The sequence below is a fragment of the Equus asinus genome, chromosome 10 (genome assembly GCF_041296235.1).
Source record: "Equus asinus isolate D_3611 breed Donkey chromosome 10, EquAss-T2T_v2, whole genome shotgun sequence".
Taxonomy (NCBI): domain Eukaryota; kingdom Metazoa; phylum Chordata; class Mammalia; order Perissodactyla; family Equidae; genus Equus; species Equus asinus.
This window is the reverse complement of record NC_091799.1, coordinates 16,096,906-16,118,368: the sequence shown is the minus strand read 5'-3', so window position 1 is coordinate 16,118,368 and position 21,463 is coordinate 16,096,906. Positions and strand designations below refer to the sequence as shown.

The window sequence follows — 21,463 nt, the reverse complement described above, 5'->3', positions numbered from 1 at the left end:
CTTCTCATCTCCAGTGTGTCTCAAAGAGGCAGCTCCCAAACACAGTCAACAAACACAGGTTTCTCAAAAACTTGTGTGTGCCCTGCTCTGCTTTGGCGGCCCGGGTTCGGTTCCTGGGCAGGGACCTATACCACTCGTCTGTCTGTCAGTGCTGTGGTGGCGGCTCACAGACAAAAAGAGGAAGATTGGCACAGATGTTAGCTCAGGGACAATCCTTCTCACCAAAAAAAAAAAAAAAAAATTCAACTCCTTTTTCATATTGCAGAATTCCTGCATGCTCAGTGCAGCCGGTAAAACAATAAGCACGGGGATTAATAATAATAATAATAACAAAGAGCTCTCTCCCCCACTCCTTTCTGCTGCGCTCTTGAAGTGCTGTCTGAAGTGGGTGCCCCCCGGGGGATGCGTCACGGTGGGGCCTGCGTGGTGGACCCCAGGGCCGTCCGTCCGTCCCCTGTGGTGGCTGGAGACTCTGGGCCTGGGCCCCAAGAGCCTGTCCTGACCAGACGGGTCCCCCCAAGTTGCCAGTTTTCGGTGAGAACTGTGGTAACAGGATGCCTTCTTGTGTCTCTCCGCCTCTCCCCGGCCCGCCCGGTGCCTGCGACGATGCTAGGACCACTGTCGTGTCCGCTCTGGGTCCGGAATGAAGCGGAAGGGGCTGGGGAGAGCAGGCCCACCGAGGGCTTCGGGCCTCGGCTGCGACTCTGAGATGGGCAGGATGCCGGAGCCCGGCCATCACCCCGTCCGACGAGAGCACAGAGGCGGCGGCACAGGGCCCCCGTTCTGGCCACCCCATCTGCTGGCCGCGGGACTCTGTTTGACATTCCTCAAGCACCGACTGTGTACCAGGCTCAGTGGTGGACCCTGCAGATTCAGGGGAACTGGAAGACATGGTCCTGCCTTGGTGGACCGTGTGGTGCACGCGCTGGTCCGTCATCTCGCGGTTGCACAGCTCATTTGCCTTGTGCACAGCTGCGTGAGGCAGCACGAGGCCCAGCCGGGGACAGGGTGCTGTGGGTGTCTGCACTGGAGCATCACTCAGTCTGGGGTGGCCAGAGGGGGCTTCTAGAAGGGAGGTGCCCGGAACAAAGTGGTGAGCAGGAGTCAGGCGAGTAAGGAGGAGGGAAAGAGTGAGCCGAGCAGAAGTAGCAGCCGGGTGAAGGCCCTGAGCCAGGAGAGGACTTACCTTCCCCAGCCTCAGTTTCCCCGTCTGTGAAATGGGCATAACAGTCCTCGCCTCCTGGGCTTGTTGGGATGATTCGGTGAAATCGGGCCTGGAAAGTGAGCAGCCCAGCGCCCGGCGATCAGGAGGTCCCTGATGGCAACTGTGGTTCAGAAGCAGAGACCCCTGGAAAGACAGACGCTGTGGTAGACCCCTCCCAAGCTTGTGGGGGTCCTCAGAGGCCATCTCATCCAGTGGCTCTCACCTGGAGTGGTTCTGTCCCCATCTGGAGATGCCTTCGGGTGGCATCACTTGGGGGAGGGGTGCCACTGGCGTCCAGTGGGTGGAGACCAGGGATGCTGCTCAGCCCCCTGCAGAGCACGGGACAGCCCCTGTCACCAAGGATCGTCCAGCCCCAAGTGTCGGTGGTACCGGGGTGGAGAAACCCCGTCTAGCCTGAGCCGCTTCTTTTCTGGGCAGGGAAACTGAGGGGCGTTGCAGGAAAAGGTCAGCTTGGGGTCCCTCTCACAGCGAGACAGGACGGGGCCAGGGCATGCAGGCACGGGTGCAGGTTTCCAGGCGGCAGCCTGTCGGAGGAGAGCGGGAGGACGGCGGGGGGAGAGGGAGGGGCCGGCCTGCTGGGACCTGAGGCCTGAGGCCTGGGCCCCGGTGGGGGAGGAGTCACGGCTCAGTCATTCTGGGGACAGAATTCATAGGCAGGAGCTTCACTGAGAGGCAGCAGCGCCTTGGGGTGTGTGCCTGGTGCAGGGGTGGGGGACGGACCGTGGCGTGGAGTCCTGGCCTTGGAGCTGTGATGACTTGCAGGGCGAATTCGGGGCCCGGGCGCAACTTGAGTGTCTGGTGCAGCTCAGACGTCCCCTTCTCTCTGCTCTAGCCAGGCAGGGTGCCCCCCATCTGACGATGAACAATGGGGTTATGTAATGTTTGGGTAGCAGGCGCCTTACCGTGCGTTTATGCGGGGGTGGTGCCGCCTGGCTTGCTGGAAGGGCGGGCGAGGCAGGAACGTGGGAGGCAGGAACTCTGGGTCTGAGCCCTGTTTCTGCTGCTAACTTGATGTGTGACCTTGGGCCAGTCTCTCTCCCTCTCTGGGCTGCCAGTTCCCCAACAATCCACAGAGGAGTGAGAGCACGTCAGTGGCTCTCTAACCATCCCCAGGGAGCTCTCGGGTTCTGGTCCCCGGGGCTCAGGAGAAAGACACCAGACACATGGGCTCTCGCTCTGTCCCTGCCTGGCAGTTCTGTGTGTTCATTCATTCATTTAGCTCACTCACTGAGCTCACTGGACATTTACTGAGGCCCCATCTGTGTGCCAGGCCCTGGGCTGGGCATCGGGATGCCATGGTGTCAGGGAGCTAACAGTCGGGTGGGGGGCACAGCCTGGAGGCAAATGCGACACAGCGTGGTGCATGCTGTGCTCGGGACCTGCAAGGGGTTTGGGGGCAGAGGAGCAGGGCAGCCTCTGGGGACCTGGCGGACTTCTTGGAGGAAGTGATGCCTAGACAGGGAGCTGGTAAATGAGTGGATTAGCCAGATAAAGAGGAGGAGGACGCGCTTGGCAGGCAGAGGGACCTGCAGGTACACAGGCCTGGAGGCTGGAGACGCAGGACAAGCTCTAGAACGTGTGGCTGGGTGTGGAATGCGGGTGGGGGAGGGTGGCAAGGGGAGGCTGGGCCATCGGGCTGGGGCCACCCTTAATCGGTTGGGTGTTGCCCCCTGGGGGAGCTTCTTGGGGCCCTGCTAACGGCCCCAAAGGGGGCTGCAGCCCCCCAGTGACCTGACAGCCTCTGCAGGGGTAATGGGACAGGCCCCCAAAGGTTCCCCACTGAGGCTGCCTCCCTGTACCTGCCTGCCCCCCATTAACGCCAAGGGGCCCCCCTGCCAGCCCCCCCGTGGCTTGCTGCTGTTCCACGGGGCCAATGCCGTCCCCTCGGGGAGCCGGCCCCCTGTGAGCCACCACAGGAGCAGGAGCCCGTCCCTGAGAGGCCCTTGGGCGCCATTTGTTTCCCCTTTATTGTTTTTTATAACCTTTTAGAATCACTCAAGTGACACAAATCCATTGTGGAGAACTGGGAATTTCGGGGGGAGACCGATGGGAAGTCATGGCCCCTTTCCCAGCCTCCAGAGCCGGCTGGTGACAGTGGGAGGCCCCCCCAACGTGGATCGTCAAGTCCTGGTGCCAGGCCCACCCCCTCCTCCTGCCCGGGTACCGTCCTGGCCGGGGGCCTGGGATCACAGCCCAGGTCTCGTCTCCGAAGCGCCCCTTCCCCGTGTCTCTGCCTCCTGGCCCGGGCGTGGAGAGTTGGGCCCGAGCGCCCGCTCAGAGGGAGGCCTTAAGAGGAGGAGCTGGAGGGCCGAGTCCCTGCCTGGTCCCTGCTGTGGGAGGGGTGCCCGAGCTCGGTGCCTCAGTGCCTCCCTCTGTGAAATGGGCGTCCCTGAAGCCACTGTGAAGGGTGAGGGGGCGGCTGCGTGAGGTCCCATCCACAAAGGCCGAGCTCAGTGCCAGCAGGGGGCTGTTGCAAAGATCCAGGCGGAGGGTGGGACCCCCCTGGGTCCACCTCGAGTTCCCCCAGGGGGAGGGGGCAAGGGGCGCGGAGGCCTGGCCTCTTTTGCGACCTCACGCTTGCTGTGGGCCCTGTGGGGACGGTGGTGCCCGCTCCAGCCTGACCCCAGGAGGGACGTCCCACACCCCACTCCATCTTCTCTGCTCTCCTCCCAGCCTCCCCCTCACCCCTAAGGAGCATCTGATGTGTTAGCCAGAGTCCTGTCTTGTTATCTCTTTGACATCTGACCTCGGTCGTTCAGGGTGCAGAATTCCCAAGGTTCCCTCTTTCGGGGGCCCTGCATGTCCCTTCAGGTCCCTGTGCATCCAGCACCCCCTCCCGGCCCTAGATTGTTCTCTCATGGGTGGGGGACAGTGGCTTCTCCACGTGCTCCCTCTGTGTATGGACCCCAGCTGTAGCGCCACCAGTGACCTCAAGTGCGGTTCTCTCAGAATCCTCTCCTTGACCGCAGAAGGAGAGTGGGCTCTTCACGTGGGTCTCGGTTAGAGCAGAGCACAGCGGGGCACCTGAGCCCTTCAGCGGTGACCCCGGTTCCCCACCTCAGGTCCAGTCTGGGCTGGGCTGCAAGGACTTGCAAGTCTTGCCCTCTCTGAGCCTCCGGTTCCCGTCCTTAGAGCGGGCTTCATCACGGTGCCGTGCTCATGGCGCTGTTATGGGCAGTCCAGGAGCCTGGGGTTTGCTGAGTTCCCAGCAGAGAGGGGCCCAGCGGAGGTCTCAGCTGGAGCGGATGACAGCCGATCGCTCCCCCTAGCTTCCCTCTGTGCTGGGAATCCTCCGCGGAAATGTACGTCCCCGTTGGAGTTGCTAAACTACCCGTAGGGGCCAACGCGTAAATTGGTTTAAAACAGCACATTTGAGTCCATAATACTAAAGATGATGCTACTGATTATTTTTTATGTCCAGCCCTGTGCCAAGTATGCTACACCATCATCTCCTCCAATCTTGCCAAGATGGGCAATAACCGTCCCCTTTTATAAATCAGGAGACTGAGGCTCAGAGAGGTGAAGGCACTTGTCTGAGGTTGCACAGCTAGCAAATGGTAGAAGCGGGATTTGGATCGCAAAGCTGTGCTGCCGTCAGCTGGCCGGGTATCTGGAGGGTCCTGTGCTGGGCACTGGGGATACAGGGTGGTCAAGTCTGCTTGGAACAAAGCAGGGCGCCCTCCAAGCTTGCTGCGCTGCTCCTGCGTCTGTTTACACAGTACCCTGGGAACAGAGCTGGGGCGGGGCGTTGTGCATAATGGGGGGTGCAGGCGTGTGGGAGGAGCCAGCTGCTGGCCCCATATGGTGGCTCTGCCCACCAGCACTGCCAGCATCACCAGCCTTCCTGGCTCTGTGGTGCCAGGAGGGGCTCAGTGGAGAAGGTGGGGGAGGCGGGAGTGCCACGTGCAAGAGCGCAGCTTCAGCCGGGTTGTTGGTGTGAGTTTTGTTTTAGCCCCATTGTGGGGAGCGCGGGGCTGAGTGGCCGAGGGCTCTATGCACGGTGTCTGGGTTGATCTCATGGCAACTCTTATCCCCCTTGTACAGATGAGGCTCAGAGAGGTACAGTCACCTGTCCCAGGTCACACAGCTAGTGAGAGGCAGAGGGGGATGAGCCCACGACCCCTGTGTGGCCCTGTCTCTTTGCACAGGGAGTCACAGCCTCCGGGGCGCCGGGCCGGAGCTCCCGGCAGGTGGGCGATATTGGCATCTCTTTCACTCTCTCGCCTGGTCTGCCACCTCCAGGTACAAGGGCTTCATCAAGGACTGCCCCAGCGGGCAGCTGGACGCGGCGGGCTTCCAGAAGATCTATAAGCAGTTCTTCCCGTTTGGAGACCCCACCAAGTTCGCCACGTTTGTTTTCAACGTCTTTGATGAAAACAAGGTGAGCCCGGGACCGCTGGGGAGTCCTGTGCTGCCTGGACCCCCCTCCCTCCTGCAGCATGCTCAGCTCCCGCGGGCGCCCGCAGCGTCTGCACACCCCCCGTCTCCTGCTGACGCTCCCTTCTCGAGAAGGAACACACACGTGTGCACTCTCGCATGCACACCAATGCGCACACATGTACACATGCATGACCCCACAATGCACACACACGTGAACACACGTGCACTCTTGGTGCACACAAGTGTGCGCACACACAAACCCACACATGCACCCCTCAGAGATGTGTGCACACCTATGGCGTGCACACAGGTACATACATACACGCATCACACCCATGGAAACCTTGACCTTTTTCTTACAAGCACAAAAATGGAAGTGCCTCCAGAGGTCATAGGGTTTATAGTCATCACCAACACTTACTGACCATTTACTGTGTGCTGAGCTCTTTCCGTGGATGCCTTTTAGTGAAGCTTGACAAACAGCCACCTGTGGGGTATGTCCTTTTAATATCCCCCATTTTGCAGACGAGGAAACTGAGGCTCTGAGCCTCGTGCACTATGGGATCTTTTGTTCTGGCTTCTTTCACTGAGCATCATGTTCCCGAGGCTCATCCGTGTTGTGGCGCGTGTCCCCTCCTGGCGATGGCCATGCTGACGGTTGACGTAGCCACCGTCCTCCAGACTGACCCAAGCACGCGTTTTTCCTGGCTCCCCCGTGTTCACCGTGGATTTACTGTGACTGGTTCCCACGCCCCGTGCTCTTGGCCCCTCGGGTGGTTTCTGTTCCCTCCTGCCCTGGCTCCCTCCCCGGGGTCCCCAGGCTGACAGTCACACTGCCTGGCCCTGGGAAGAGCTCTGCCGTCTCCCAGCCTCAGTTTCCTTGTTTGCAAACAAATAGGTGGAACAGGCTGCAGCCCTGCCCTCTCCCCGGGCCGCTGAGCCTGCGGTTCTGGGCAGGGGAAGGGCATTTGCCCAGAGAGGGGGGTGTGTGTTGGCGGTGCCTTCTGGCTCCTTCTCCCATCAGACCTGGAGTCAGCTCTCCCTTTAGCCCGACCCCTGCTTCCTGTCGTGTTTCTAATCCTGCTCCCTCCCCCTCCGTCCTCCTCCTCCTGCCCCTCGTCCACTTGGGTGGCCTTTGGCCATAGGTACCTGGCGCCTGCTGTTGTCCGTCACCACCCGCCCAAGGTCCAGCCTGACGCTGACCGAGGCCACCCCCACCCTTCTCTCTCCTGTCAGGACGGGCGGATTGAGTTCTCTGAGTTCATCCAGGCGCTGTCGGTGACCTCGAGGGGGACCCTGGACGAGAAGCTGCGGTGTAAGTCCTGCCCGGATGGTCCCAGGCTGGAGGGAGGCCAGACCGGGGCCAGGCCGACTGTCCGGGGCTGAGAGAGTGGCACAGCCGTCCTGCCTTTCCATGTCGGAGGAGGTGTCCTGGAGGTGGCTGGGCAGGAGGAGCGTGGCTTAATCAGGCGGGGTGGACAGGTGGGGCAGGAATAAAGGGAACGTTCCAGCAGGTGCAGAGCTGGGACCACGGGCAGTGCAGAGGGCACTTCAAAGACTGGTTCGGGGCCACCCCGAGGCCAAGTGGTTAAGTTCCCATGCTCTGCTTCAGCGGCCCAGGGTTTCGCTGGTTTGGATCCTGTGCACAGACATGGCACCGCTCATCAGGCCACGCTGAGGCGGCGTCCCACACACCACAACTAGAAGGACCTACAGCTAGAATATACAGCTGTGTACCGGGGGGCTTTGGGGAGAAGAAGAAGAAAAAGAAGATTGGCAACATTAGCTCAGGTGCCAATCTTTAAAAAAAAAGACTGGTTCCCGTGCTGCATCCGCCACTTAGGTGGCCGCTGTTTTGATGACTGACATCCCTTCATTCATTCACGCATCCCCCCCAACAGATATTGACCGAACACAGCCACTCGTCAGTGCTGTGCGGGAGGCTGGGAATCCAGGGCTGAATCAGACAGACAGGCACCTGCTCTCATGGCCGTCAGTCTAGCATGGGGACATTATTTTTAAAAATCCCGTAAAACTGCAGCGGAGGCAGGCGGAGGGAGGTGTGAGCTGCCAGGAGAGGAGCTGACCCTCTTATGAGTCAGGAGTGCGCGGGGCAGGGTGAGAGCTGGGGAGGAGGTGGGGAGAGAGTTCCAGGCAGGGGAACGGCAGGTGCGAGGCCCTGGGGGGGGGGGGGTGAGAGGAGGATACAGAGGGGAGAGTGTGCAGCCCCGCTGGAACCTGGGCTGCGAGAAGGGGACTCTGAGAGAAGATGCAGACCCTCAGCTCACTAAGACATTCACACGGCATCGCGCCGGCAACACGAAAACCCGACAGCGCATTTTTCTTTTCTTTCTTTCTTTTTATTTTTCGGAATAAGAGAGAGAATTTTATTTATGCAAAAACTCCCCGTCCCCCCGAGGTGTATTGTCTTATCTTCTGAGTTGACTGTAGCGAGTCCGGCATGATTGGGGACAGGGAGCAGGCGCGGCCGGAATCCTCCATCCCTCAGCGCCAGCCTCCGAGGCCTCAGCTCTCGCAGACGCACTGCCCGCTCCCGTTTACCTTTCATCTCTTTATTTTATTTTATTTTATTTTTTTGAGAAAGATTAGCCCTGAGCTAACTGCTACCAATTCTCCTCTTTTTGCTGAGGAAGACTGGCCCTGAGCTAACATCTGTGCCCATCTTCCTCTACTTTATACATGGGACACCTACCACAGCATGGCATGCCAAGCAGTGCCATGTCCCCACCCAGGATCCGAACCAGCAAACCCCAGGCTGCCGAAGCGGAACATGCGCACTTAACCGCTGCACCCCTGGCCTGGCCCCTTGTTTCTTTTCTTTAAACCCTAGTTGAAATGGTGCACGTATTCGTGTCACGTTTGTGTCGGTCCACGTCTAGCCCTACATGAACATTCATGGGCCGGAGGAGCATGGGGCCGTGGGTGCCGACTGTGTGCAGAGGTGCAGAGGGAGGAGGGGCGTGGCAGAGCCCCCTGCGCTGGGCGGGGGTGACAGCCCTGCTGCTTGGTTGCAGGGGCCTTCAAGCTCTACGACTTGGATAACGACGGCTACATTACCAGGAACGAGATGCTGGATATCGTGGACGCCATTTATCAGATGGTGGTGAGCGGCCCGGGGCCTGGGGAGTAGGGGGTGGCAGGAGAGGCATCCAATTTGGTGACAGGTCCTGGCCTGGGAGAACCACCCCGGTGCGGCCGCTCTTCTGCCTGGGGAAGAGGTGGCCAGGTGGGGTCACTGCCTGCGGTCACTCTGCACATCTGCACCTCGGGAGGGAGGCGGGTGGGGGCTGGGGTGATGTTGGGGCTGGGGTGGGTGGCATGTTCCAGAGCAGAACAGCAGAGATGGTGGGGGCGTGGCGGGGAGTAGGCAGTCTGCATCTGGAACCAGCTCCCATCCGGGGGGCAAAGTTTTGGGCAAAGGATCCAAAGCCTGGAGCGCCAGGAGCCCAGCCCCCACCTTGTCTGTCCGTGGCAGGGGAACACCGTGGAGCTCCCCGAGGAGGAGAACACCCCCGAGAAGAGGGTGGACCGGATTTTTGCCATGATGGACAAGGTGAGACCAGGGTGAGGCTGGACCTTGACCAGGGAGGTAAGGCGTGGGGGCCTGGCCTCGGGCCCCAGTGGGCAGGGAGTGGACACCCCTCCCACAGGTGCCACTGACCACCTGTGGGCCTGGATCAAGGCAGGCGGCACTGCCTGGTGTGATGACCGCTGGTCCGCAGCCACCCCCAGCAAGCATCTGGAGTTTTAAGTAAGTTTGCCCAACGCTTTTTCTTTTATCAGCTGAGATTCTTAGCCTTTTTAACTTTCTGCCACGGAGCCCTTTGGCGTTCTGGAGAAGTCGTCTGTGGACTTCTCAGAATAGCAGCTTTAAGTGCCTCCAATAACATCCACAGGATCAAAAAGGAAGCTGATTATTTTGGAATACAGCTTTCAAAATCTTTTTTGAAAAGAATTTGTGATGCAGGCTTACGTGAGCAGCTGCATGAGCGCGTGACATAAAGCATCGGACGCCGGGTGGGTCCGGCTGCAGCAGCCGCGACGTTACGAGCACGCCCGCGGTCCCCGCGCCTGACAGAGTCACACTTACTGCGGGTTCTGTCGGGAGTCGTCACCTAGATTCACCAAGGAAGGAAAAGTTAAATTCCAGTTGGGAGTTATCGGAAAGAAAGACCTCGTTTTCCCCGTCTACATTTGCAGACCTGCTGAATTCTCTCCATAGACCCCAGGATAAGAATCCCTTCCAGTCAAACTTTTTTTTTTAAACCTGAAATAACTCTGTTTTAAATGGGAGTTTGATAGCAGGATGGTAAGGAAACCCAGTTTTACTTGCCTTCGATAAAGGAATATAAACTCGTGACCTCGGGCCGGACCCCGGTGTGTGCCCGGGAAGTGTGGAGCCGGAGGCCGGTCCTCCCTAATGGGGAAAGGGTGCTTAGCACCTGTCGCACACGTGACGGTCGAGAGCCGTGCTGAGCGGGGCGACTAGCTTACTCCCGGGTGGTCCGTTGCTGTTTAATGCCAAGGCCAGGCACTCCTTCATCAAGGCCAATTCACACCTCCCTAGTTTTGGGGAACAAACACCCTGGAGTCAGATTGGCTGTAAGTTCTGGCTCCCCCAGGTACCGACTGTGGGCCCCTGCGAAGGTGACAAGCCTCAGTTTCCCCCTCCTGAGCAGTGCCTCTTCTCCGGGCGGCCTTGAGCGTCCCAGGAGATGAAGCGCCTGTGCTGGGTGCCCCGCGGGTGGTCCTTGAGGCCGGCCTCTGTGCTTGTGGCACCCTCGTCGTGCTTTCCCTCTCTGGGTGCGGGAGGTGGGGTGGTGGGCTCCAGGGCCTTTTTCTTTTGCTCTCACAGGTTTCCTTGAGAGACGCTTCAGGGAAGGGATTCTGGCCAAACCATCCCCTCCCCCAAGAGACCCACTGAAGTCCCTTTAGCTCCACCCGGGGTCCTCCGGGGGTCCGGTGTAGACTGCTCCGGGAATGGTTTAAAAGCCCTTCTGAGAGTGACCCCAGGGAAATGCGTTAGGCTCGCAGCCCATGGGATTAGCCACCATTTGTGGCAATTAATAGCGGTGATCATGGTAACTAGCTTAGGGGCGCTTCCAGGTTGCCTAGCACTTTCGGCAGCTTGAGCTCACAGAGCACTCACCCCAGTGCCCTCAGGGAGCCAAGCAATTATCTCCTGTCCCCGGGTGAGGAAACAGGCCCAGAGATGTGGGCCACGTGCCCCAGGTCACCCAGCCAGGAAGTGCCCGGCTCTGTCTCGTGCCGGACTTCCCCTCCTCCTGAGCTGTCTGTGGACCCGCCCCGCTTCCAGGGGAGGGGTGTCCAGGGGCTGGGTCAGAGGCCTCTGTCCTAGGAGGCTGGTTGTCCCTCCACCTTCGGCCGCCTCTCTCTGTTCCAGAACGCCGACGGGAAGCTGACGCTGCAGGAGTTCCAGGAGGGCTCCAAGGCAGACCCCTCCATCGTGCAGGCACTGTCCCTCTACGACGGGCTGGTATAGTCCAGGGCCCAGAGCTGGGGTGAGTGGAGGCGGACTTGGGGCCTGGCGTGGGGGAGGGGGAAAACCCAGCCACAGGACAGTAGGGTTGGCAGGTGAGCACCTGGGTTTCCTGGGGGTGCTTGGGGTTGCCCAGTGAGGGCATACCTGGTAGGGGGAGGCCCAGGAGGCAGGGCCTTCAGATCAGCCAGAGCCCTCTGTTTTCGTCATTTTTATATACCCAGACCCAGCCTGAGAGTTTGCTTGAACACTGGATTGAAACACTGAGGACACTTAGTTCTGACCCTCGTCTCTGTTCCGTCCTCCATGTTGGCTGGGAGGAAGAGTGAATGACCCCCACGGCCTGTCCAGCCATGAACACTCCTGTGCGTGGCAGATGATGCCTTCTGTCCGTATTTATCTAAGAGTAGACTTGCCGCGACGTGGGATCTGGGTGTGCTCAGCTTTAGTAGCTACCACCGGACAGTCTGCCCACGTGGGTGTCCCATTTCATACGCCCACCAGGAGTGAGGAGAGTTCTGGTTGCTCCACATTCTTGCCGACATTGGACGTTCTCTGTTTTTAATTTTAGCTGTTTGGGTGGGAGGGTAGTGATCGCTTGTTGTAATTTTAATTTACATTTCTCTGCGGAGCACTGAAGTTGGCATCTCCTCACATGTGTACCATCCGTTTTAGCATCTCCTTTCGTGAAGTACTGTGTAGTTATCTGTTGCCGCATCCTAGTTACTACGAGACAGCAGCTGAGAAGATCAAACGTCAGGAACTTGGGCACAGCTTAGCCGGGTGCCTTTGGCTCAAGATCTCTGTTGAGGATGCCGTCAGGTTATCGGTAGGGTGACCAGCCAGCCCAGTCTGCCTAGGATGGTCCCAGATTTAGTACTGGAAGTCCCATGTCCTGGGAAACCCCTCAGTCTCAGGTAAACTGGGATAGTCAGCAGCTGTTGGCCAGGGCTGCAGTCTCATCTGAAGGCTTGCCCGGGGCTGGTCCGCTTCCAAGCTCACTCATTTGGTTTGGTGGCCTCCATCCCTCGCCACATGGACCCACGTACACAGGGCTGCTTACCAACTTGGCTTCCTGCAGAGTGAGCTTTCCAGGAGGGAGGGAGCGAAACTTGAGATGAAAACCGCAGTCTTTTTATGACCTCATCTTGGAAGTGGCATCCTGTGTCTTGTTTTTCAAGAATGCCTTGGCTGCTTTAGACTATTGGCATTTCCCTATAAATTTTAGAATCAACTTATAAATGTCTACACACACTGGGGTTTTGATTGAGATCGAGTTGAATTTACGGTTCAATTTGGGGGAGAATTGGTATCTTTATATAAATGTTGAGTGTTCCAATCTCTAAAAATGGTGTATCTCTATTTATTTAGGTCTTTTAAATTTTTTCTCTGTAATGTTTTATTGTTTCCAGCTGAAAGGGCTTTCACATCTTTCGATAGATTTATTCCTAGAAATTTGATGTTTTTGATGGTATTATAAATAGTAATTTTTAAATTGTAGTTTCCATTTATTTCTGGCTTGTTGAAATTCAATTGGTTTGTGTTTATTGATCACATTTCCATGATCCTGCTAGATTCCTTTATTAAATCTAAGAGTCTGCCTGAGATTCTTTTCCGTTGTCTACATTTTATTCCTTCCTTTTCTATCCTTCTGCCATTTGTGTCTTTCTCCTGCTTCCTGGCCCTGGCCGGGCCCTCCAGGCCAATGTCACATAGGAGTAGTGAAGGCGAGCATTCTTGTCTCTCTCTCCGTCTTGGGAGAAAGCTTTCAATAATTCACCATTAGTGAGGATGTTTGTTGTAAATGTTTTATGGATAGATTTTATCAGATTTAGGAGTTTCCTTTTTTTCTACTCTGCTAGGAGTTACTTGTTTACAAACAGCCGTGAATGGCGTTCATTTTATTAAGTTGTTTTTCTGCATCTATGAAGACACTCACATGACTTTTCTCCCTTTGTTGTTGTTAATATGATGAGTTACGCTGATGGGTTTTTGAACACTACGCCACCCTTGCCTTCTTAGAATAAATTCCACTTAGCCATCATGTGTTACTCTTTTTTTATGGATCATCAGAGTTGATTTGGTGATATTTTGTTTAGGAGGCCCACGCTGTTCTGAAGCTTGTTTTATTATTATTGTTTTACACAAGAAATCCTTTTTCCTTGAAAAGACATTAGAATATGTTTTCAAAGAAAACCTCAATGAAAAGCTTATTTTTAAAAAACCTTCATATATAACCCAGATATAACCACTGTGAACATTTTGTACCCAGAGTGATTCGAAAAGAATTGAACACTTACAAAGAGTTAATACTCAGTAACTAGGTCACATAGAAACGTATAATCAAACCAATTTATAAAGGAACCAGCACGCTTATTTCTATAATCTTAGAACACTCGGGCTACAGCTCGGGGTCCCATGGCGCGTACTGATCCACTGTCGAATTCTTCAGAGTCTGCTTTTGTGAATTACCACCAGTGGCCTCCGTGGCAACTGTCACATGACCTGATGTATCTCCCCAAGAAAAAGTCATACAATGGAATTAATTTCTTTACAGTGTGCGATTATTTTTGAATCACTCTATTTGTTTTTGTCTCACAGTTTTCTCTGAATACATATGTTTATATATTTCCTCGGCAACAATGCGTTCATAACCATATGCTGCTGGCTGTTGTCTTTGTTTTTTGTGTTTTTTTTGCTGAAGAAGATTAGCCTGAGCTAACATCCGTTGCGGCTCTTCCCCTTTTTGTATTTGAGCTGCCTTCACAGCACGGCCACTGACAGACGAGTACTGTAAGTCCACACCCGGGAACCAAACCTGGGCCGCCAAAGCAGAGCATGCCGAACTTAACCACTAGGCTGCCGGGGCTGGACCTGTTTTTTTTTTTTAATGAACAACTTATAGGAAACATTTTTTTCTTTTGGAGACTCAACACTAAGAAAAGATTTTTAACGTGTTTTACCTAACTTGGCTTAAAGTTCATGTCCTGCATTGTCCACACAGGCTTTCCTTAACACAATTGTGTAGACATGTATCTTACCCTCACCAGCGATATGTCAGCCGAGAAGATGTAACTTCATTTCTGCGACAAGCTTTTCAGAGTGACGAGATCCACCTTTCTATAGCTCTTCCTGAAAACTGCCCTCCTCGTTTTCTCAGGCTTCTTCTAGAGCCTACTCGATATTAATTACATGCAACTTGTGTGCTGTCATTTCTGTGATTTATTTGCCTTCTCAGATTCCTGCAGTGTCGTGAGTCTTAGGGGAATTGCTGTCACAGAATCGCTGCCTTATTCAGGAGCTGAGGTCACGCGTGTTTCCTGTGTCGCTCAGTGTTGTCTCGGACCATCATTTTTAACAGCTGCGTAGTATTCCATTCTACAGCTGGGTCATAATTTAACCAGTCTCACGGTGAGGGACACTTAGATTGTTGGAAATTTGGGGGCAGATTAAAAAAAAAAAGTTTACTATTCACAGGCAACAGTAGAGAGAATAGTGTAAGTCCACGCACCCATCACCCAGCTTCACAACCACCAGTTCACAGCCGGTCTTGAACCATCTAGACGGTCTCCCCACCACCCCAACCTGGGTTATTTTGAAGCAAGTTCAAGACACCATATCATCTCACACATAAACATTTCAAAATGTATTTCTAAAAGAGAACAATTCTTTAAATAATCCATAATGCCAAAAAATCAACAATAATTCCTCAATAGCCTCCAGTCTGCAGGTGGTCTTCCGGTTTCCTTTTTCTCACAATTTTTTGTTTATTGGAACCAGCATCTGAACAAAGGCCATATATTGGAATTGGTTGATAGGTCTCTCTCTCTCTCTCTTTTTTTTTTTTTTTGGATAAATCTCTTAAGTTTCCTTTAATCTGTAAGTTTTCCCCCTTCCCTTTTTTTTTCTTGCTATTTGTCGAGCAAGACATTCTGTGGTTCCGCGCAGCCCGGGGTTTACTGCTTGCACCCTGTGGTGCTGTGACGTGCTCTGTTCCCTGCTCTGTTCCCTGCTCTTCCTAGAAGGGGCCGTTGCGTCTACAGGCGTGTTTGGCGTTCTGTATGATCCACTTTTGCAAGGACGCGTCGTGGTGGGGTTTGTGTGTCCACCAGGTGGCACATGACGTCTGGTGATGTCAGCAGCCGTTGATGGTCACCTCTTCAATCCATTCATTCATTCATTCATTCACTCGGTGGTGCAAAATGGTGTGTTCTCGAGCTGCCTTTCCTTCTTCGTCGTCGGCAGGGCGACTTCTACAAAGGCAAACTTCCCCTCGTCAGCTGCTTGGTACCCCGAGGCTCAGTGTTTAATAGGAAAAGCACGATGGGTACTTAATTCTTTCTCTTTATTTATCAGTTTTCAAAATGAATGGGATTCCTAACACCCTTTAGAGGTCACCAATGAAGTTTTTAATGTATTCATATAATTATGCGTTGATGGATTCAAATGCATTTGATGAGTTTCATTGTGTTTGCGGTTTTAACCAGCAGATACAATACTGCAAATCATGAGAGTTTGCAGATCACCACAGAAGGTGATGGATGTGATTGAAACCCAGCCCAGCCTTGCGGTGTTGGCATGGGCACTGGGAGGCCGGGAGGACACAGGCCTCTCCCCTGGGGCGCTCTGGCCTGCCTCTGGGCGACTGCTCCAGTCCTCTCTCTCCCTTCATGCCTGCACTGCAACGGCCACCCCAGCTCTGGTCCTGCGGGGCCTTCCTATTCCTCCAGGGCCACCTCCACATTGCTTCTGATTGGCCCAGATAATGTTTTCAAATCACCTCACACAAATCAGGGAAATGGTCCCCTTGGATCAGACACCTACACCTGTCCAGTGAGGGGAGCAGGGACATGTGATTTAAACACAGGCATGGAGCAGGTTACAGAAGGGATCTGTAGATGGTGCAGACGGTAAGAGACATGACTGTCCCCCATGCTGCTGCTTTAAAAAAAAAATTTATTGAGGTGAAATTCACATAACATAAAATTAACCACTTGAAAGTGAGCAATTCAGTGGCATTTGGTACTTTCATAATGTTGTGCAACCACCACATCTATCTAGTTTTAAAACATTTGCATCAGTCTAAAACCAAACTCCATGCCCATTAAGCAGTTTATCCACACACCACCACCCCCGCACCGCGACGCCAAGCCCCAGGCAACCACAATCTTCTTTCTGTCTATGAGTTTGTCTATTCTGGATGTTTCACATAAATGGAATCATAAATATGTGAACTTTTGTGTCTGGCTTATTTCACTCAGCATGATGTTTTCAAGGTTCATCCGTGTTGTAGCAGGTGTCAGTACTTCATACTTTTTTACGGCTGCATAGTACTCCATTGTATGGATGTACCACATCTTGTCTATCCATTCATCCATCAACAGACACTTGGGTAGTTTCCACCTTTTGGTTATTGTAAATAATGATGCTGTGAACATGGTGTTCCTGGATTTTGTTGGGCACCTGTTTTCGATTCCTCTGGGTACGTACCTGGGAGTACGTACCTTGTTAATTCTGTGTTTAACTTTTTGAGGAACCACCAAACTGTTTGCACAGCAGCTGCACCATTTGACATTCCCGCCAGCGACGAACGAGGGCTCCAATTTCTGCACACGCTCGCCAACACTTGTTATGTTCCATTTTTTTGATGATAGCCATGCTAGTGGGTGTGAAGTGGTATCTCGTTGTGGTTTTGATTTGCGTTTCTCTGATGACTAATTCTGTTAAGCATCTTCTAGTGTGCTTATTGGCCGTTTCCTGCATTGTTCTTAATGGGTGCAAACCATTTTATCCTATGGCTGTGTCCTCATTTATCCGACCAGTCCCTGAGAGTGGACGCTGGGCTTGCTCCCTCCCTCTTAATTTTGCTGTTACTAATGATACTGTAGGAAACATCATATTTGTTTCTTAAGGGTAAATACTCAGCACCAAATGGGAGGGTCAGAGGCTGTGCACATTTTAGGATTTCTGACATACAACGCTGCTTTGTCCTCTGGTTGGACCCCCTCCCCCGCCAGCTCTGTGTGCATGTGTCCTCGGCAGCCAGCGCCAAACCCGCCTCACCTCCTTGTGTCTTCCAGATGCCTGGGAACCACTCACCTCCTCCCGTGCCATGAGGCCACCTCAGCCCCGACACCACCCTCCCGTGTCCACCCAGCCCTTCTCTGCAGCCACGCCCAGCCGGGCTGCCCTGGAACCGTGAGGCCCGGCTCTCCCCTCCAGCCCTGCACCACCCCGGCCCCACCACCGCCTGAAGCCAGTGGCTCCAATTGCCAACCACCTCTGCTTGTCCGGAAAACAGCAGCACGGAACGGAGAAGGCTGCAGCCCCCTGCAACAGCCAGGACGCGGCTGCCTCACCGCAGCCCCCGGTTCCTCCCGCTCTCCTGTGTGTGTGCGTTCATTTTTTATTTCAAACAGACATTGAAAAAGAAAAAAAAAACTACCTTCTGTCCTAGAAGATACGGACTGACAGATGTGGAGGAGGCCTCGGGGACTCAGGGAATCCGCTCCGTCCTCAGGCAGCCGGAGAGGCCGCGGAGGTCCCGGCCTGGCCATGGGTGGGCTCGGGATGCTGGGGGGCTGCCTGGTTCGTGTCCTTGGTCCCCCGTCCTCCAGCAGCAGCACCGCCTGCGTGGCCAGGATGAGTAATGATGATGATGATGATTTTTTGTGATAACAGTATTGTGCTTTTTGTGGGGAAAGTGAGGTTTTTTTTGATACATATAGAATTGATATCTTTTATTTATTGGTGTTAACTGTTGCTGCTGCCTCGTGTGTCCGAAGCCCCCAGGGATGCGGGGCCCCCCGTTTACATGTGCACGCCCTCGCCCACCTGCCCAGCGCCTGGGAGGATGGTGGCCTCTGCAGCGGCCGAGAAGCCAAAAAACCTTTGTTTGTTTTTTTTTTCTTTTTGGATACTGTGCTCCATGTTTGGAGAGGGGGAAGGTGGGTTTCTTAAATGGCTAATGCACTGTTCCCTCCTGCCCGAATGCCTCCTCCTTGAACTTTTCTCTGCTCCCTGTGCACCTTCCTCCCTGTCCTGTGCCCTCCCCTGGGTCCATCACATCTTTTCCGAGGACCACAGGGGCATCTTTCGGTTTCTCCACTCTTGCTTTGGTGTTTGCAGTAGCCTGAGAATGGAGAGGCTCGTCCTGGAAGGGAGGATGGGTACATAAGGAAGGAGGGAAGAGGGGGTCTTTGCAAGCAAGTGAGCAGAAGTGAAGGCCCTTTCTCCATCCTTGGTGGCTTTTGAAAATCTCTCGGTTTTCTCCCACTCTGCTTTCCTGCCTGCCTGTCTGCCTTTTCCAGTAGACCACACAGCATCCTTCTTCCCTTCCCTCTCTCAGCTCCTGCTGGGAGAGAGGGGAGGAGCGAAGGGGAGGAGCGAAGGGCTGCAGCCAGTGCCGTCCAGGTAGTGGCCGTCTCTTGGGGCTGTGGCCCACGTGTGTTCACAGGGAGCTTCTAGCTCTGCCTGCCACTGAGACGGGGCAGCCCCAGACCCACCACCAAGAAAGTCAGACAACCTTGGACCAGGGGCCAGGCCCCCGAGGCTGGCCTTGCTCTGTGATTGTGGGCAACCCTCCGCCCTCTCGGGGCCCAGCTCCCCCAGCTGCAGAGCTAGACGCCTGGGCTGGTGGACGTGAAGGCGCTTCCGTGCCGACACCGTATATTCTGAGCCTGGTCTCCTGCAGTTTGCGGTTCTGCGGTCTGTGGCTGCGTTTGCTGGACCTCAACAGATGCGGGGACCGTCTGAGTCACTGTTTTGTCTCTTGGCACAAGTCCTCTTGGACACAGCAGCCATTGGGCCTGGTCTGTGGGTCAGACGACACACCTTGGCCCTCCCTGCAGGGCTTCCTGGTCCCTCCTGGACTTAGGAGTCATCTTTTGGCCCAGAACTAGTCCTCACCCGGGGAAGGCTTCTGGGGTGAGAAGCAGCCCCCCAGACTGTTTAGGGCCAGGCCTGAGTCCAGAATTCCTGCTGCTTCCTTGCACAGCCAGCAGCCTGTGATCCCCCTGCTCAGCCTGCCCAGGAGCGGAGGAGCCGGCCCTTGGTTCCCGCTGAGAATCGTCCTCCGTCTCCACTCGGCACTTTCCCAGGAGGCCTGAGCGGCTCCTGCCCATTCCCCTCCGCCAGCAGACCCTCTGCCAGAGAGTGGCTTGCATGGCCATTCCTGTTGGCTGGACCTCAGCCGGCCCAGCCCTCTCTCCCTGCCTTTAGCAGGCCCTTTGGCTGCGCTCTGGCTCCACTGTGAGCCCCCCAGGTCCTGTGGGGACGGGGAGCAGTGGTTCCATTTTCACAGGCACCTTTGAAGGCTGGGATCCTTGAGGCCACCCTCCTGCTCAGGCCACTGGCCCACGAGGCCCAGGACTCACCGCCAAATCCTGCAGCTCCTCAGCCGGCTCTGCCCTAGGTTCCTAGGGCACGAGATGAACTTGGACATGGGGTTGGAGGGGAGGAGAGTGAGGCCTGTCCTGGGTCAGGCTGCTTCTCCGGGCTCAGCCTGAGCCTCAGTTTGTCTCTCTGGTCCCGTGGGGAGGAGCTGTTGTGCAGCCCGTCCTGGAAGCATCACGGGAAAGGGCCTGTGACTGAGTCCCCCGGGGCTGAGCAGGCAGACCCCTCCAGGGTGGAGATCTCTGAGTGTCTGTGGGAGGCCTTCCTCCCACCTCTGTGCCCTTTGGCTTTTGGTTTGGAGCCATGGTTGTGGCTTTTGGCCTTAGCCAGGATCCCGTGGACCCACGCCTCAGGCACACCTTGTGTCCATGCCCCCAGACAGCCCAGAGCTGCCAGAAGGGCCACCCTTCTTCCTGGAAGGGTGCTGGACACTGGCCATTAGCGCCCAAGCTTGCCAGACAGGGACAGTGCTGTCCCCTCCTCTCACTGGGCCCCTAGCTGCCGCACCCTCGGAACCCGGAGCAGCCCATGGGCCTCTCTCCCCAGCCCCATCAGATGCTGCTGTCTGGGGATCCCAGACCAGGCGGAAGCTGGGCTCTGCCCCTCTGCCATCCTGGCTCCCTGGGCCCAGGAGCAGGGTCCAGCCTCGGGCAGCCAGTCCTCAGCGGCCCTGGCTTCTTGCTCACGGCGCCTGCTCCCCGCTCTGTGTCGATGGTACTTAGGAGAATGTCCCGAGTTTGCAGTGTTTAACCAGGCGACGGTCAGAGTACGTGTCCCCCTGTTCCCCTGAAATGCTTTTCAGCTTGCCACCCACCTCCTAGACGACAGGTGCACCTGGGCTTTTGGGGACATTGTCTGTTCTCTGTGTGTGTGTAGGGGAGAGGTTGGGGTGTCGGGGTGCCCCCGGGGAGAGGCAGCCTCCCCCTGGAGAAAACCCCACTGCCCGCCGAGCTTGGAAAGCTCCCCGGTTGCCAGCTCAGCTTCAGCTTCCGAGGGAACGTGGCAGCGCCCCCTGGCGGCGATGAGCTGCAAAGGCCTTTGGGGCCCCCACCTGCCAAACAGATGATTCCAGAGGGAGGCTGCAGGTGGGGAGGCGAGGAGGGGCTCTGACTCCCCAGGCCAGGGCCTCCAGCCCCACGTTATTGACAGCGTGTCTCCCAGACGCCCCTCTTCAAGGTCTTCCCCAGGGGTAGCAAGTTAATTAGCAGAAGGGCACTGTGATGGGAAGCCTTGACCCCCTTTTTTTAATATCTGCGGAATAAACCCAATGGTTGATTTTTGAATGAATAAAAGGCTTTTGCTGAATAAACAGCTGGTCCCATCTTCTGTCTTGGCATCTAGGCTCAGGCTCTGTGTGCTCCCCAGGACTGGGACAAATGCAGAACCCTCACCTCGCTCCCCCAAGGCTGTACGTTTCCTTTTTCCCATGTCTTTGCAGGGGCCTGTGGTCCCGGGGAGGGCCACGCGCTCCCAGTCTGCCTCTGACCAGCTTTCTCCAGGACTCTGGGCAAGTCACTTCTGCTCATTGGGACTCAGTTTCTCCCTCCCTCAGATGGGAGCGAGAGCCCCCGCTCAGCCCACCTCACAGGGCGTTAGGGGAGCGGACAGAAACGTTGTCATCAAAGCCCCTGGCAGAGGTGAAAGGCCAGTGCAGGGGCTGCAATCTCTGGCGCCTCCACCCGCAGCCTGCAACTTTGGAAAGAAATTTGGGCAACTCTTACAAAAAAAAAAAAAGGCGATGCTTCTTGGCCATGGTCGTTTTCTTTCTGTTTGCCTTCCCAGCCCCCTCAGAGCCTCTTTTTGGGGGTGCTGTCCTGTCTGAATCTGCTGGTGTGTGTCTCTGGGGGAGGGGCAGGCCCTGGCCCCGGTGGTGCAGGTGGGGGCAGGGCCCCGGGGTGGACAGGCCCCGTGGCATGCCCACGCCTCCTCTCGTGCTCCTCTTG

At 55.6% G+C, this 21,463-nt stretch overlaps 1 protein-coding gene across 2 annotated transcripts in view; it reads left to right on the top strand.

Moving 5' to 3' along the window:
- NCS1 (neuronal calcium sensor 1) overlaps positions 1-20,829 on the top strand; it is a 50,071-nt gene extending 29,242 nt beyond the window's left edge. For both annotated transcript variants that reach the window (XM_044778547.2, XM_044778548.2), the window contains exons 3-8: positions 5,468-5,606; positions 6,842-6,920; positions 8,641-8,729; positions 9,102-9,179; positions 11,031-11,148; positions 17,207-20,829. In XM_044778547.2, the coding sequence (XP_044634482.1) occupies positions 5,468-5,606; positions 6,842-6,920; positions 8,641-8,729; positions 9,102-9,179; positions 11,031-11,129 (484 nt within the window). In that variant the 3' untranslated portion in view covers positions 11,130-11,148; positions 17,207-20,829. The remainder of the gene's footprint in view (positions 1-5,467; positions 5,607-6,841; positions 6,921-8,640; positions 8,730-9,101; positions 9,180-11,030; positions 11,149-17,206) is intronic.
- Positions 20,830-21,463: the final 634 nt, after the last annotated feature.